The sequence below is a fragment of the Xiphophorus hellerii genome, chromosome 13, assembly GCF_003331165.1.
Source record: "Xiphophorus hellerii strain 12219 chromosome 13, Xiphophorus_hellerii-4.1, whole genome shotgun sequence".
Classification (NCBI taxonomy): domain Eukaryota; kingdom Metazoa; phylum Chordata; class Actinopteri; order Cyprinodontiformes; family Poeciliidae; genus Xiphophorus; species Xiphophorus hellerii.
The window spans coordinates 19,103,698-19,120,688 of NC_045684.1; the positions used below are offsets into that span (position 1 = coordinate 19,103,698).

A 16,991-nucleotide genomic window follows, 5' to 3' on the forward strand; every position below is an offset into this window, starting at 1 on the left:
TTTGTGCAATTTTATGCACAACTAAATTGACCCTTGTATCTTCATCAAAATGGATGGCACACCCCAATGAATTTAGAACATATCACAGTTTCTATGGCAGTCTATATCCATAAAAAAGTCAGCCACACCTGTACAAAGTAACCATTGGAATGCTATTCCTGTAGGGCAGATTGCACAGTGACACTTGTATTGTGCGTTGTGCTGCCGACCATGAGTGGGGATTAGTGTTGATTTTGTCAAGGGTTTGTACAACCTTAGCCTTTTTTCTTTAGAGTATGACTATGTGGTCAGACCAGTATTTTCTGGGGTTTTTTGCAGGCATATGGGTGCAGTCGTTTTCCAGATTTTCTGGCTTTTTTAACATTGCCTCAGAAAAAAAAGAAACAGGCCAATTATTTTTCAATCTAATAGTACTAGTTTGCTTTTTCCTTACTATATCCTGAGCAACGATACAATGTAATTAGTTTAGCTTCTCTAAACTTTACCTTAATATGGATCTTAGTAGAGATCTATACAAAGATCTTTGTTAAGATCTTTGTATGATCTTAGTACAGTATTTTCACCAGATGACCAATGGTTTTATTGCATATGGACATAGTGGTCAGGAGTTTACACACTGATCGTGGATACAGAAGGTAAAACATTACACTTTAACAAGATTTGAGTGCTGTTTGTTTGTTTAATGTATAAATACATCCACACTAATGTGCTTAATAAAAAATATCTTTAAGACACTTTTTGTAAATTCTTATTTTAAAGACCCTATCCTCCCTTGTTGACAGAAATTTTGTTCATCTAATCTGTTTGGTTTCACTGCTCTGGCTTGTAAGCATATGTAATGCATTGGTAACCGTGCTGAGGTTTGGATTTTGTGTAAAAATGAACCAGATAAAGCTTGGGACAATTTGTGGCAAACACCGCCTTGTTTGAGAACATCTGCCACGATGAGCTAAATCGATAAAGAGCCAAGTAGAGGTCTGTTTGGCCAAATGAGCAGCAAAATGGCCAAATGGCCCACACCCATCTTTTCACATTGGTTTTTAGCCCTTCCTCCAGGAGTGAAGGTGTGTGAGCGAACCAGCTGGAAAAACAGAGTCAATGTTTGTCCTATTAAAATCACATGATCGTCATCAATGTGTTTGGTTAAGGTGGTTACAGCACACAGAACTTGTAAAATACTGAGGTGTGTTCTTCTGTTCTCATCCAACCATAATGTTAATAGTGTTTCACTGGTAAAACCTCAGACTGTGTGCTATAATTTAACATGTGAGGAAAACAAGTAACTTATCAAAGAACTACAGACTGACAGAAAAGTCATACAGTCACCCACTTTAAAGTATGAAGCACTCAGAGGAAATATTCAAGTAGTGGAGTCCTAGCAGAGAAGCTGGGCTGTAGGGCGAGCAGATAGAGCATCCATGGGAGCAGCCAAGAGTCCCATGGTAACTCTGGAGGAGACCCAGGTCACAGAATCTGTCAACGTGATTTTCGTGCTTTCCACTTATTTGCTGCTCATTGAACATTGGCATAAAGAAAGAAACAGAATGGACAAAAATATCAGCCTCTAGACATAATCCAAAACACTTGCAGCTGCAATTGCACTGAAAGATGGTTATTAATTTACTTGACATTACCTGACTATTACTCAAATTATTAAAAAATAACATTTTAGCACTTTGTATAATTTTTCTTCCGTTTCAGAATTACCGACTACTTTGAGTTGGATTATTGTATGAAACTTATATAAAACACAGTAAAGTTTGTGATTCTGAATCATCAAAATGTAAGGCTGAAGGGGTACAGAAACCTTTGCGAGGCAAATTTACCCAGACTTCACCGCTCAAGGTTTTAGTATTGGACTTTGCCCAGTAGATTGTACGTGGTTTATAACAGACAAAAAGGTATGCTCCGCCCAACACAGCATTTTCAAAAACTCGAACAATCCTTTCTAGTACTATTAATGACAACAACAATGTTTAGCCCTAGACTTTACTAGCTCCAATCCCTATATTTTTGAAACCTAAAGACAGAAGGTATGCAAGACTCTGCACATTGTTCAGGACAATCCGGTCTATCCAGCTCGAACGCTAAGAAAGATTCACAGTATTTTTAAATGCCACTGTCCCCAAAAGGAGAAGGCGCGCTATATTTACTGGAAACACGGGAGGTTTAAAAATTGCACTCGAGGCACTTGAAAACTTTTCTTGTTTTCAAGACTGAAAGGGGGCACGGTTTTACATAAGCTTGGGAAAAAGTTAAATCATTAGGAATATAAACAGCCATCCTGAACACTCGCAGCGACTCTGCTGAGGCGGTGATGGAGACCGAAGAGGAGGCAGTGCTGCTTGAGCCGAAGCGGACAGGTGGTGTTGCGCCGCCGCTGCTGGACTACACAGCTGCCTGTTGTCATGGAGGAGCAAAGATGGCGGTCCTGGCCTATAGCCGGGGCAAACGCGAAATAAATCAATATTTTACAATCAAGAATGCTAAATTGATATCACTGGCGGCGGTGCTTTTGCTGCTCTTGTTCCACACGGCTTTGCGGCATTACGGAGGTAAGTGGAGCGCCGCTATTTGAACTGACTGTTGATGCTCCCCACACTTGACACATGCTAACAGCAGCTAGCTCACTGTTTGGGTCTGGGGGCGCTTCGGCTCGCTGGTACAGCGCAGTGTTAGTTTCATGGGGGGGTGGGTAAAAACATTGGAAATGGCATAAAATGCATGTAATGTTGAAACTAAACCAGGCAAGGCTCGCAGCGGAAGCGTGGATGCTAGTTAAACGTGCTAGCTAAATATGAAGCTAGCATGCTGTAACTCTACTGACTTGTGTCAAAACCTGCTTTAACATTCGTAAGATTGAAATGTTCATGAAGCAAACGCCGGATAAATAGAACCAGTAAACTAGTTACTCGTAGCTTTCGTGTTTTTCTTGTTGGCTTAGTGTCGGGCAAAGTCTTGTAAAACGCAGAGAAAACTTGAGAAATAACCCTTAAATATTGTCATTACAAATGTAGAATTCTAAAGGTGCATTTCTTTTTCTGAATATTAATAATAATAATAATAATAAGAGGAATAAGAATAGTAAACAATTATTATTATTTAATTTTGTTAGTTAAGTGACTATTTAAAAAAATCTGAAACGACAAAGTGTAGTGTTTTTTTAACCATTGTCTTTAGCTAAGCTTTTTTCTTCTTCTTTTTTTTAAATATAGATTTTTGAACCGCGACACAGCCTCTAAAATGTATTTGAATTACGTAATGGGTCGTGGGGAAGTGTAAAACTATAGAGTGTAGTCATAGTGTAAAAAATCCTTTTTAATATTTGTGTCCTGCTACCAGTCTAAAGAGACTTATACGCTAAGCAGCTGCTTTGAATAGGTGGTGACAGTAAAGCCTGTCAGTCACCAGCTTCTGTCAGTCTTTCATGTTTTGTCAGTTTCAGCAGACGGGGTCAGTTGCAGCTGCATTCATTTTGCACATAAATGAATAGCCAGAGCGAATTACACTCAAGCCAAATTGCTCACGGCTTTGTTTTGTACAAAGCCACCCAACCTGAGCTGTGTATTGTATTGTCCTGTGCTGAATGAAATGACACAGTACTGTTTGCACATCAGTGAAAAGTGAGTTATTTGCTGTTCACACTTAGATTCTGTGTGTGTGTCTCTAGGTGGAGACTCATGTGAATGGCTGCTGTCCAAAGGACGCTACTTGGGGGAGAATGTATGGCAGCCTTATGGCTGTATGATGCACAAATACAAAAGCATGTGAGTCATACGAATAGCTGTTCCTCTGTGTGTTTGAAAGCAAGCTGTAGGTGTGTTTGTTTGTCTGCAAGGATGGATGGGCAATAGTTAACATTTAGAGAATTAAATGGAAATGTTTGCGTCGTTCCTACCTCAAAGGTTTGCACAATATGCAAAGATGAATGAAACATAAAGTAAAATGTTCCGACATAATTGGAATCAACATGCAAGTGAATGAAATATTTCAAGCAACTGCGAATATGATCTATTTGTTTTAAATCAGATTTTTATCCTTGTGAAACCAAAACAAAAAAAACTTTGACTTCAACTTTTTAAATGAAATTGACTAAATGTTTTGCACCACATTCTCTTTAGTTTCCTTCAGATTTCTTTGATATGAGTGCATGATGTTTAGGCCTGAATGCTGAAAATATGAGGATGATACTACCACTACCTTATTTCTCATTAGGATTACAGCCGCTACCATAATTTGGCTTTTTGCTCATCATTATTAATTTTTTTTTTTTATGGCTTTTAAGCTGATAAGACTATAATTTCCACATTACCTCAATTTTTTCTGGTTGAAACATGTTGCATAGATCAGACTTTGATGGAGATTCTTTACATAAACCCGGACGTTCAGTCACTCCTGATTGTCAAAGCAAAATATTAGCTCTGATTTAATCTTTTAAATTGAACTGACGTTCTTAAAATATTCACACAGTGTTGCCACTTACTGCTAATTTGGTAACATCCAGTTGCTACTAAGAGGTTTTCACATTTATACTTCTGATTTACACGTTCCTCACCGATGTTTTTGTCTTGCAGTGAAGCCAAAACATGCCTTTCCAAGAAACGGGTGGTCTTTGCCGGTGACTCACGAATCAGGCAGCTATTTTACTCCTTTGTCAAAATTATCGAACCTGAGAGGACAGAAGATGGAAACAAGGTATAATCGCTAGACATGGCATGTTTCACGCTCGGGGGCTATTAGAAATCTTTCCATTCCGGTTTAACAGGATACATTCTACCTGAATCCCCCTCGGCAAATATATGTTGGTTGTTTAGCTCTAAAGCCCTATAATTAGATCTCAGACTCTTCCTGAAAGATAAAAGGATTGTTTTCCCATACCCTACGAAGTTGAGCCGTTTCTGCTAGAAACTTAAAGCCTTCCTGCTTGCTTGAAAACGAGATTTCTATGATCTGTTTTAGCCTAAATGTTGATAAATTACTGTGCTTGTTCTATTTTTGGTAAATGACTCAAACTCCTGATATGTGCAGCAGAGTGACAGACTAGTTTTATTCTGAGCTGAAGCAAGCTGGTGAGAGGAGAGTGAGAAAGGAGAGGTCATTTTCCAACAGACCCTCTCTTTGTCTGCTTGCATGTAACGCCTGCAGCATGAGGACATCTTCTTTCAAGATGAGAAGTCCTCTCTTAATGTGGTGAGCTTTCTATAGAGTCGCTGTTATCTTTCCTGTTAAGAAGAACCTTTGATAAAAAAAACAAAACAACTTCTTTTCTTGTTTTTATTTCTAGAACTTCCTTTGGTATCCAGAGGCAAATAACTCGATGAAGGACCGCGTGGTGTCATGGACGCATGTGAGCACTGACACAGCATCAAGTTCTATTTTTCAGCACCAATTGAACGATTTTATGATAGATCCATTTTCTATCCTCAAAGCAGATCACTTTGTCTCTGTCTTGATTGCTTGGGGCAGATTTTCCTCGATCCTCTTCATATGTCACGCAACACCATGCTGTGTCATATCTGACTGTAGATATTACTCAATCTTTACGTCTGTATTTTCGTGTCATGAGCACAGCAGGCTGGTCAAGGAGGAAGTTGTTGAAATGTTTAAAACAGTGTTAAGTTATGAAGCAGTATTGCAAGCTTTGGATGTCTCATGGATGAGTTTTTCTTTTTGTTTGTTTTCTAAATACTACAAAGACATGGCCGTTCTCCTGAACTGACAAGCCGGAAAACAAGAAAAAGTCGCTAAGATGAGAGCATAATGAAACCTTTTTTCCAGTGTCTAAAATCCTGTCTAGCAGTAAAGTTATACTGCATATTATCCTGAAAAGCCAATCCACACGGTGAAACAAGGTAGAGTCAGGGCTTACAGTGGAAAATCTTTATTTTTTTATTGGGGGCCAGGAAGCTGTTTAGAATTGATAGGAAGATGGATGGAGCTAAGTATATGGTGGAGGAAAAGATATTACAGGAACAAACACTTGACACTGTAAATTCAGTCACAGTCCAGGTCTAAAACATACATCTTTGGCAAGACTTGATAACTGTTTCTTGCAGTCATGCATCATTGCATCTGAAATTGAGTCATTTTGCAACAAACACTTGGCAAAAGTCTCTCTGCGGAGTTGGTAAATGTTTGCAGATATGATTGCAGCAACTGGTGGTTCTCCATATTGATTCAGTGGAGCTAAATGCAAATGTCTGAAACAATTTCTGGCTTTTTGTCAAGGAAAAACTCCCAATTAAAACAATGTATGAAACCTTCACATTTCCTTTTTATTGTTGACTTAATATGAAAACAAATGAGGTTGTCTTCCTCTCATGTAAGTCTGTCACTACTCTTAACCTTTGTGTTGCAGGAGACCGCTGCGAAACCTGATGTTGTTATCCTCGGAGCGGCAACTGTAAGATGTCTAAAAGAATGCCTGTCAATATTTGCAGATCAAGTAGTGCATAGAGCAGCGAGGTGTTGGCCAAATACCGTCTGTCTACATCTCACTTGTTTTGTCACTTATCACAGTGGTCCATCAAGTTGCACAGTGGCAGCAGCGAAACCCTGCAGCAGTACAAAGCAAATCTGACAGCAATTGCTGTGCATCTGGATAAACTGGCTGAGCATGCGGAGATCTACTGGGTCCTGCAAGGTGAGCTCCGCTCCAAGCAGATTACCCGCTTGGAAACATGATGATTAACTTTTACGTCAGTCAGCCTGGTCACTATTACTGCCTGATGGCTTCGCTGCAGCAATAAATCTCATGTGCATTCTTGTAAAATGAGATTACCGTACTTTAAGTGGGTGTAAACATCTGAACACTATTAGTGTTTCTGTTTTGTCCTTTGCTTTCTACATTGACCATCACTATCATTTGAAACCACATAGATAGGAAAACTAGGAACTAGACTATCAGTATTGTTCCTGGAAATTGCTGTTGAATTTTTTGACAAACCAACAAACAATATGCACTATATCAGTTGTGATTAAATGACATTTTCCTCAATACCTCATTTCCCTTCCAGAATTTGCGTATTCCTGTAGCTATTCAAAAAGAGGAAGAAAGTAGTACAAACAACTCTAATGTAAAAGCATGGTTTTTACTTTAGAGTGAAAACTTAAAAACTGAGAGCTGGTTATTCCTGTTTGAATTAATGTAACTCTACCTAACTTTTATGTTCTTGGTCATAAAGTCCTATATCAGCCGAGAGTTCAACAGTGAAAGTGTTTCTAAGTCTCTGAATTGGCCAGCAGAGTTTTGACGTGTTGCCAAGGGTGTAACTTTGTGTTGCAAGTTGGTGGGGATGCGTTGTGGGCAAGAGGAGGGCGTTGTTGTGCCCACAGTTATGCTATTGGAAGGCTTTCTTTAAATTTGAATGCCATACATTCTTATTCAATAAATGAGGATGTACGTCCTGATGAGGCTTGTCAAATTAATAGTACCTTTTTAAAGTAAAAACCTTTTAGCAGCAATTAAACATACTAAAGGATATAAAGATGTTAAAACATTAGTTGTCTTATTAATCTATATAATGTCTTTCACTTGGTAACGGAATTACTAAAAAATTAACTTTTCAGTCATATTCCAATTTATGGAATGAGCCTGTATGTTTGCTCAGTTCTTGCCTACAGTTGAAAAGTTACAAAATTCACTAATATTTTCTGTAAAGAATGATCACAATGATGTAGTTGCCTGTATCATTGTAGACAACTACAATATACAGTAGTTGCCTACAATATCAGGCAACTATGTTGTAGTTGTACAGGCAACTACAAAATCAGGTGCTGTTTTTGAGCACCTGATTTTATCAAGTGCTCAAAAACAGAGACAAGAGAGGACAGTTGGGGAGTAGAGTGACCATCGATATTACTGGATTGGACGACGTCTACTAGCCGCTACAGCTAGTGACGTTTACCTGCGGACGCCATTGCTATGCATTGAGTGATGTCCACAAAGCCATACTGTTCTAATGCAAGAGGAGCAGGGATCTGTCACTTAAAATGGTGGGAGCCCCAATATTTCTTATCAACTTGATCAGTTTTACAACAGAAAGTGGTCAGTAGTCAAATGTGTACCATGTGACGTACTGCCATGCTGTTCTGTTTTGCAGATCCGGTGTACGAGGACACGTTGAGTGAGAACAGGAAGATGATCACCAACCAACAGCTTGACCTGTACAATCAAGCGGCGATGGAGGTGCTCAACAGCAGCAAGTACAGCGGGAGGTCTCGGGTCAAGCTGCTGGCGGCGGCCCGTGAGGCTGCTCTGGAAACGATCATAAACTCAGACGATGGTTTACACCTACCAGAGGGCACCAGGAATGTGGTAGGCAGGGCATTTTTTTGGGGGGGTTTATTTTTAATGAGATTTTTTAGTATTTCTCCTGTTAGTGTTTTTTTTGACGCGTGAAATCATCCCTCCAGGGAGCCATGGTCCTCATGAACTCCCTTTGCAACAAGCTGCTGAGGCCCATCGACGGCTCCTGCTGCCAGCCCATTTCCCCGCCAAACCTCATCCAGAAACTGTCAGCTTGTTTCTTCCTGGGAGCAGCCGTCGTCTTCGTGGTCCTCCACGTCCTCGGCTGCAACCGCCATCGCCGGCATGCCACTCCCGACGTGGAGAGCCTCGAGGAGAAGAAGCCTGCCACTGCGGCCGCGCCCCTCGGACCAAAGGCTCCTTTCCAGGCTCTCTGCAGGATGGGCGTCATAATGTTGTACTTCTACCTGTGCGACCGAGCTGATGTGTTCATGAAGGAGCAGAAGTTCTACACGCACTCGGCGTTCTTCATCCCTCTCATCTACATATTTGTGCTGGGAGTGTTTTACAGTGAGAACACCAAGGAGGTGAGGAGATGCGTTACTGCAAAAAACACCCATTTTTAAGTATTTATAGTGCAGATATCTTAGTTTTATCTTATTTCAAGTGTACTAACAAGTAACTTTTCGGAGCTTGTCTTGAATCAATAATTTCTTAATATCGATGGAGAAAAAAAAGTACTAATTATAGGTGAAATAATGTGCCACAAGACATATTGGCATATAATATGAGGGAAAATGTCTTGTTCCCCAGCCACTATATTTCACTTATAGCTAGTACTTTTTCATCAATATTAATAAATTGACCCAAAACAAGCTCCTATGTTATACTGAAAAGTTGCTTGCAAGTTAGTTTTTGTCTTATTTCAAGTGTACCAAGATATTTGCAATAGAGACTAGACCAAAAATACTTGGTAAGATTTTGTGTTTGCAGTGTTCACTGTAGAGGTTTCTTGTCTTAACTCTTTGAAATACGTAAACACGGTTCCCACAGTCCGGAAAACTCTGGGGGGGGGGGAAAAAATCTAGCATAGAAAAATGTTTGTGCTTTAGAGTTTTTATAATTAAAAAGAAAAAGCCCACAAATCTATATAGGATGTTTACGAGCCTAAACGGCCTTTCAGACCTATGTTGAAGGGGAGCCTAGAACAGCCACATGGATGTGGTTTAAATGAGTAAATGGGTCAAACTTTACCAAAGACTGCTCCGTTTTCAGTTTGATATTTTTGTACTGATTACGAATCTCGTTAGTTGAAATGTAAACTTGCTCTGCAGCCGTCTGCTGTTGCCTCACTGGCTTAAAAAAAATGCACCCATTCAGGATTGTGATGATTCAGCACTTTTCATTCAAGTTGAGTGTCATATCTGACTGAAAGATCAATTTTTTTTTGTTTGTTTAATCATCTTTTTTTCTTTGGATTACAGGCCAAGTTGCTCAACCGAGAGCAAACGGACGAATGGAAAGGCTGGATGCAGTTGGTTATTCTTATCTACCATGTTTCTGGAGCAAGTGCTGTGAGTCCCAAATGTGTTCCCTTTACATGCATCGGCAGCTGTTCTTTGAGTCTGATGCGGATGTCTAATAAATAACAAAAATGTTTGTCTTGTACTACAGTTTGTTCCTGTGTACATGCATGTGCGTGTATTGGTAGCAGCATACCTGTTTCAGACTGGCTATGGACACTTTTCCTTTTTCTGGCTCAAAGGAGACTTTGGACTTTATAGAGTGTGTCAGGTAAGATTACACTCAGTTCTTCTTTAACCTTTTTTTTAGGAATCCCCAACTTGAATGACATGTGTGTGCTTATGAGTGTTTTTTCTTTTTATGTGTATGCTTACAGGTGTTGTTCCGGCTAAACTTCCTTGTGGTGGTACTTTGCATTGTAATGGACAGACCATACCAGTTCTACTACTTTGTCCCCTTGGTCACATTCTGGTTTGTTCTCATCTACGCCACAATGGCCATTTGGCCTCAGATCCTTCAAAAGAGGACTAACAGTAGGTGTCAAATATGAGATTATTATTAATTTCACCACCAACTTTGTATACTTTATTTTATAATTTTAAAAATTACGAGTTTTGAGTGAAAAGTTTACATATGCCCGTAATCGGCATGACTGTTATTCATTTTGGGATTTCAAAGTAGGGTTTGGACCATTTTTCAACTTCAGTTTGCGTGAGCAAGGTTGAAATGATTTTCTTTAGACCTAAAAGTAATGACAATATTGCCCAAAACGAGTGCATGTAAACATTTCACCAAAACTATTTGCTTTTGGTTAACAGTACAAATATTGCATTGTGTGTAGTTTTAGAGATGAGGAGTGTCTTTTTAAAGAAATCATGTTGTCTGGACAGGTAGTGGTATCTGGCATCTTGGCATTCTGGCCAAGTTACTGGGCCTGTTGCTGATTATCTGCTTCTTTTCCTTCTCACAGGTGGGTTCATTTACTCAGCTTTACTTAATCTCACTATAACTAGTGGTATTTTCTAGTTACAAATTGGTACAAGTCTTCTGTATTTTGGCATGATGTGCAGCACTTTTAGTTTGATCTTCATCTCAAATCTTGCCTCCAGAGTCTGTTCATGAGCGTGTTCTCAGTGTGGCCCGTCTCTAAGCTGTTTGAGCTGAACGGAAGTGTCCATGAGTGGTGGTTCAGATGGCAGCTGGACCGATTTGTAAGTCAAATGTGGCGACCAGCGTACTTTTAACCAGTTTCAGTTTTACTGTAATCTGAGACGGCTTCAACTTGTTGGCACGCAGGCTGTGATTCATGGCATGGTGTTTGCCTTCATCTACCTGGTGCTGCAGAAGCGTCAGGTGTTGTCTGAGGGCAAAGGAGAAGCTCTTTTCCCTGCAAAGATTTCCAACTTGCTCCTTTTCTTCTCGGTGGTTTCCTTCATAGTAAGACCTCTTCACATTTTGTTTCTCAGTCGACCTATGTTGCAGAAATGTGCCTAACCCCTCTTCCTCATTTTCAAGACATACTCAATATGGGCGAGCAACTGCAAAACCAAAACGGAGTGCAATGAGATGCACCCTTACATCTCTGTGGTCCAGGTACAGTCTTACATTGTTACATTTGGAATTTTCTTAAGTTACTTGTTGCAGAGGTATCAACTCAACATGGCAACCTTGTTCCCTATAAGAAAAAACGTCTTAAGCTGATGTTAAAAGCATCAGATTAACTTTTCTGGCGTGTGATTAATGCATCTGTGTACATAGGGTTATGTGACTTGGCAGGAGTTGTCTTGCTAACTGTTATAAACTCATTTAGCATTCCCTGTTCAGGCGAGCCACAGCAAACCTGCTCACATACTTGCCGGTAGCTTTGTGTTCCCTTTCAAAATACAAAATGATGAGATAATTTCAGTTGTATGGGGAGTTGTCTGTTTTTCAAGATAAAAGAGTTGCCTAAAACAAATGTAGACATAGATCTACAAATAGCTACCAGCTGGATCTCATTCCTTTCAAAATGGCTTTCAGGTCTTTACACAATATGACAGTCATAACTTTGTAATGCGATAACTTATGTTTGAACATAATTATTTCAGGATAGAGTGATCAAATGTATTTTTAAAGCTATGAATTTGATGCTCAAGTTTGCTCTAAGACACACTGGGAACAGACTGGGATATGGAGTCAATCTAGCACATTGGAAAAGCCTCCCTAAAAACCTGATGTTTGCCCAAACCGGTTATGTAGCAGCTAAACAGACCCATAACATAATATCACCACCACCATGCTTGGTGCAGTAGAGGTCAGGTGTAAAAGCCTCATTTTGATTCCTCACAAACACTTCTTGTCAATTCTGTAATACCAGTTGGTTCAGTTCTCGTCTTGCCTGGACATAAATGTTTCCTCCAGCAACATGGGCTTCTCCACGGGGGCAGCTGCACTTTTCAATCGAGCCGTTTTGGAGCAAGGGGGTTTTTTTGGGTCAAGATCCTCTTAATCCACTATAAATGACACCATTTTTCACTTTGAAACAGCTTGTACACCAGTGCTGCAGGTCAATGTCATGGCACCCTTGAGCCTTGGTAGTCTTATCTCCATACCAAAGCAAGACACTTTCTCCAAGCTGATTATTTTGAAGTTTCCTTTTTTAGAACCCTCAATGATTTCTTTGAACTTTCTTCTATCAATCAGATCATTTCTTGCTGGCAAGGAGAAACTACTAGAAGCCAAACAATCTTAATCATTCAGCAGTTATCATGCCTTGACCTTATCGACTGAAGACAGTTGTTTTGATTTTGCACCAAGTAACTCCCAGGCCAGCACCATTAGGAGAACTTTTTTTTTAATGTATTCAAATGTTGACTTACAGTTGAAATAATGAATGTAATAAATTCCATTTATGCCCATGCTGAATGTTTTTACTCTACCTAATACCTACTTCCAAAACTTGAAGTTTCATAAACAACACACCGGTGTTTTCCTGGCTTGACTTAGAAATGTTTCCATTTTGTGTGTTAACAGATTTTGGCCTTCATTCTTATCAGGAACATTCCTGGTTACGCTCGCTCTGTTTACAGCTCGTTCTTTTCATGGTTCGGAAAGATCTCCCTGGAGGTAAGATGGTCCTGTCTGCACAGGCAGGTACATGTAATAATTCAGAGTTGCATAATACATTGTAAATAGTCCATTAAAACAGTAAGTGATGGCAATCTTTAGGTGAGTCTCAATTCAGTAAGATGTAAATAACTGCAGTAGTTAAATATAAGTGTATCTTGTATAGACTTATAAGGTGCAGTGATATATTTCAAATATTTTTAATTTTATTTGGGTTACCACTATTGCAAACTGCAAGTTTCTGATTGTCATATTAAAGAGAAAAAAAATAACATCCAGTGTTTATTTCTTATATTCATACAGAACAATAGTAGATAACATGACCAGTATAGTCCATTTCTGGATTTGAACTATTTTTTATTTTCTTGCATAAATTTTACTTTCCAAAAAATATATATTTTTGGGTTTTCATTAGTAATGTCATAAGCTGAATAAAATGAACTGAAATGCTTAATATGTCCCTCTGTGTCTAACAAAACTGAATGTTTCACTTGTTGAATTTAAAATGTTCAGCGCTATTCAAATTTGAGTTCCTTTGTCAACTTTGTAAAAAAAAAAAAAAAAAAAATACAGATCTTAACTAATTGAGTTGGACTTAAAGGGTCTGCACTAGAGGTTGAACCAATTAGTCGACTAGTCGACTAGTCGACTCTAGGACGTCTCGCGAGTTTTTACATTTCATGTCGACTAGTCGCAGTCATGTGATTGCCTGTGGTGACAGCCTGTGCTGATCTGACAGCACAGTATACGTCACAAGACACAAGAAAAATAAGTTAATACATTAGTTTAAATGATATGTAGATGGATGCATATTTGTGGTTTTACAGTGTTTTTAAAAGGAGATGGAGTTGCAGCTGCAACCAGCACTCCCAGCGAGAGGATTTTCTCTCTCGCTGGGAATACCATTACGAGAAAGCGGGCAAGCCTTCATCCGGCTCATGTTGATGCCCTTGTTTTCCTACATGTCAACCAAGAAAAAACCCCAACAACTCTTAGCGAAGAGAATATTGACAGCGAGTAAACTTTATTTACCCCCCCCGCCCCCGTGCCACCTCTTTTTATTGTTTTTACATGCCATCTAAAAGATGTGCGTTTCCTTTTGAATGTTGGTTTCCCAGCAACTTATTATTTATCATAAACTATCCCGATGTTTTGTTGTTTCACTTGTTGCTGTTCTGTGTAAATGCCGTATTTTTCCGTGAAAACGGGTAATAAAGCCTGTAGGTTACTCCAAAGCTTTGCGTCTTGCGTTGCTATGACGTCACAACGACTAGTCAACTCGACATCGACTCGACTTTTATCATGTTGACGTTGACTAGAAAATATCTTAAATCGTTCAATCTGCTGAGTCAGCAGAGCTTCCTGCCGCGCATCGGGCGGAGGAGAAGCAGGTGGTTTCGTTGAATTCAGCTGTAACCAAACAGGATCCGTTCATAACAAGTTTGGCTTGTGATGTTCCAAAAGCTCCATGTAGTCAGTGTGATAATTTGACTCCTATAGTAACTATCCAGAGATCATCACCATCAGCAGGTGTTTAGAAAAAAAAAAGTCAGACCCGACTTTGTGCAACAAACTTTTCCCCGCTGCTCACGAAGAATCTCCATAATAGACTTAGTAAAAGCAGGAGAAGGGGAGAGTGTGTGTGTGTGTGTGTGTGTGGGGGGGGGGGGGGGCAAATATTTTCATATTTGCCGTGAAAATAGCTAATAAAGCCTCCAAGTAGTTGTGAAGGGTTTTTGCGCTTACGTCACTATGACGTCACCGCGACTAGTCGACATCGACTCGACTATTATCATGATGTAGTCGACCTTAAAAAATATGTAGTCGTTCAACCCCTAGTCTGCACTGGTTATGAACATGTTGTAAATCTTAAGATGGACCTGAAAATATGTGCTTTGACTTTGTCGCCCCCAGCTGTTCATATGTCAGTACCACATCTGGCTTGCGGCAGACACCAAGGGAATCCTGGTCCTGATCCCGGGCAACCCTTCGCTCAACATCTTGGTGAGCACCTTCATCTTCGTTTGTGTAGCTCATGAGGTTTCTGTCATCACCAACGACCTGGCTCAGGTGGTGATCCCCAAAGACAGCATGGCCCTGCTGAAGAGACTGGGAGCTATGGGGGTCCTGAGTTTATTTGTTCTGATGTCCCAGCTCCTCACACCTGGAACTTAAAGGATACTTTGAGAGGACTGGGTTACAGTCTGGGGGCCTGCTATGACTGAAGTGGCAGATAAAAATCAAACTGAATTTTTTTCTTTCGTGCTGCTGGTGGCCAGATGAGACTCGGTAACGTTGTTATTGGCTGCTGTAAAATGAGAAGTCTCGGCAAGAGAAATATTTAAAAGGACAGAAACACTGAAATGTTTACATAACCTTCATGTTAGACTTGGAGACCCAAAACCACTTTCTCTGGGCTCAGGACCTCATGCTTGCTGTGAACTTCGCAGCACTTCTTCTGCTTAGCCAAACTTGTTTGATATGAAGTTTGTTCCTCGTTTCTCCGAGGATCTCTCCGTCCACGTGGCAGTAGGACCACCAGCATATTTGGAACTTTTTCTCTTTTCTTTTCCAAATAAGCTGATCTGCATAACGTCTTGTCATTGACCTTCTATATTGCTGGTGTGAGATATTTACACAAGGAACGAAGTGGATCAATGTGGACTGATAACAAACCTGCCGAGTGTATAGTAAAAAAAAAATTTCAGTGCAATTGTTAAAATTTTAGGGACTTTTTTTTTTTTTTTTTCATTTAAAGCAATGTTTGAGATTATTGTGTTTGCAGAAAGTCGCTGTCACCTGCTGTAGCTCAGAAATGACATGTGACATGTACAGTATTTAATGACTTAAATTAAGCTTATATTTTATACAGTTTTGGCTTTGTTTTGTACTTTGCGTCCATAACTGCTGTTTGTGAAGTATCGCATTAAGAATTTTGTACCCAAAATACCCTTGTAGACAAGGTTGAGCCTTTCAGTCAAATAGTTGTGTCCTATTAGCACCACATGCTGTGTAAATATATGTATATTTGTATGATACAACAGATTTATTTTGTACAGCTGTTCATCTCCTGTTCTTTAAAACATGCCTCATACTAGCTGTGGTGGAAAATGCACAATATTGCACATATTGTTCTACTATAGAAGAAACAAACGTCCTTCCTCAGACTGACCCTCCCCCCCAAAAAAAGATTTTTTTTTTTTTTTTAATAATTAGGTGAAGGCTTTTTGATATTTTTCTCTTTTTTTAACTCCAGACGGTTCTGTAAACAGCACATATTCAAGTGTGTTGTTTAAGCACTTGAAATCAGGGCCACTTCGGCATTATAACCACTTTGTAATGCACTGACAGACCTAAAAGGATACTTTTATGCCGCATAGATGAAAATATTGTTTAATATGTCTGTTGCCAGGTGGATAATTGGTTCTTTGCCTGTTTCTACTCATTTGAGAGGAAGCACTTTTATTTTGAACCTGCTTTTTATTTCCCACTTTCATCTTTAAGATGAAACCCAGATTTTAGTACATTCTTGTTTGGCATATTTATTTCTTTTTTTTTGCTTAAAGAAAACGGTTATATTAAACTTGGTGTTTAATTGCATCTACCATTGGGTAGTAAAACATTGCGTGTCAATCATTTTGTATTTATGTTTGTTTTGGGGGTTTTTTTCCCAGGAAAATTAGGGGACACATTTCTGTTTTTGTTACAATCTGCAGCTTTTGAGGCTGTTCACACTCTCAAAGTGAAACAGAGCCAAGTTGACCTCAAAATTTCTACTAATAATCAGAACCTTGTATAATTATCAATAATATGGTATTTACCTGCTATCATTTTCCTTTGATATATGTATAAAGTTTGCTGACCTCTTTTATTGATCAACAGCAAAGCAGTACATTTGGCAGTTGTTTCATGCCTTAATTGATCTGTGTGATCACGTAAAAGCAACAAATATTACACCCGTTTTTAGGGCCTAGTCAAATATTTACATGTTTGTTTGTGGTGTCTGACAATGTGTGGAATTGTCTTCATATTTATAAATGCCTTTATTCTGTTGTACATTGTTTTAAAAAAAAAAATCCCTTGATTAAAAAAAAAAACGTTTTGGGGTTTGTTT

General features: G+C 39.3%; 1 protein-coding gene across 1 annotated transcript; it reads left to right on the forward strand.

The window, feature by feature from the left end:
• Positions 1 to 1,951: 1,951 nt before the first annotated feature.
• casd1 (CAS1 domain sialic acid O acetyltransferase 1) lies at positions 1,952 to 16,983 on the forward strand. Its single transcript, XM_032581253.1, has 18 exons — positions 1,952 to 2,555; positions 3,671 to 3,767; positions 4,575 to 4,695; positions 5,146 to 5,190; positions 5,285 to 5,347; positions 6,359 to 6,403; positions 6,520 to 6,643; positions 8,103 to 8,317; positions 8,416 to 8,835; positions 9,733 to 9,822; positions 9,923 to 10,042; positions 10,149 to 10,305; positions 10,663 to 10,742; positions 10,882 to 10,983; positions 11,069 to 11,209; positions 11,288 to 11,365; positions 12,785 to 12,877; positions 14,792 to 16,983. Exons 1-18 carry the CDS (start codon positions 2,318 to 2,320, stop codon positions 15,050 to 15,052), a joined length of 2,490 nt encoding a protein of 829 aa, XP_032437144.1. The 5' UTR covers positions 1,952 to 2,317; the 3' UTR covers positions 15,053 to 16,983.
• Positions 16,984 to 16,991: the final 8 nt, after the last annotated feature.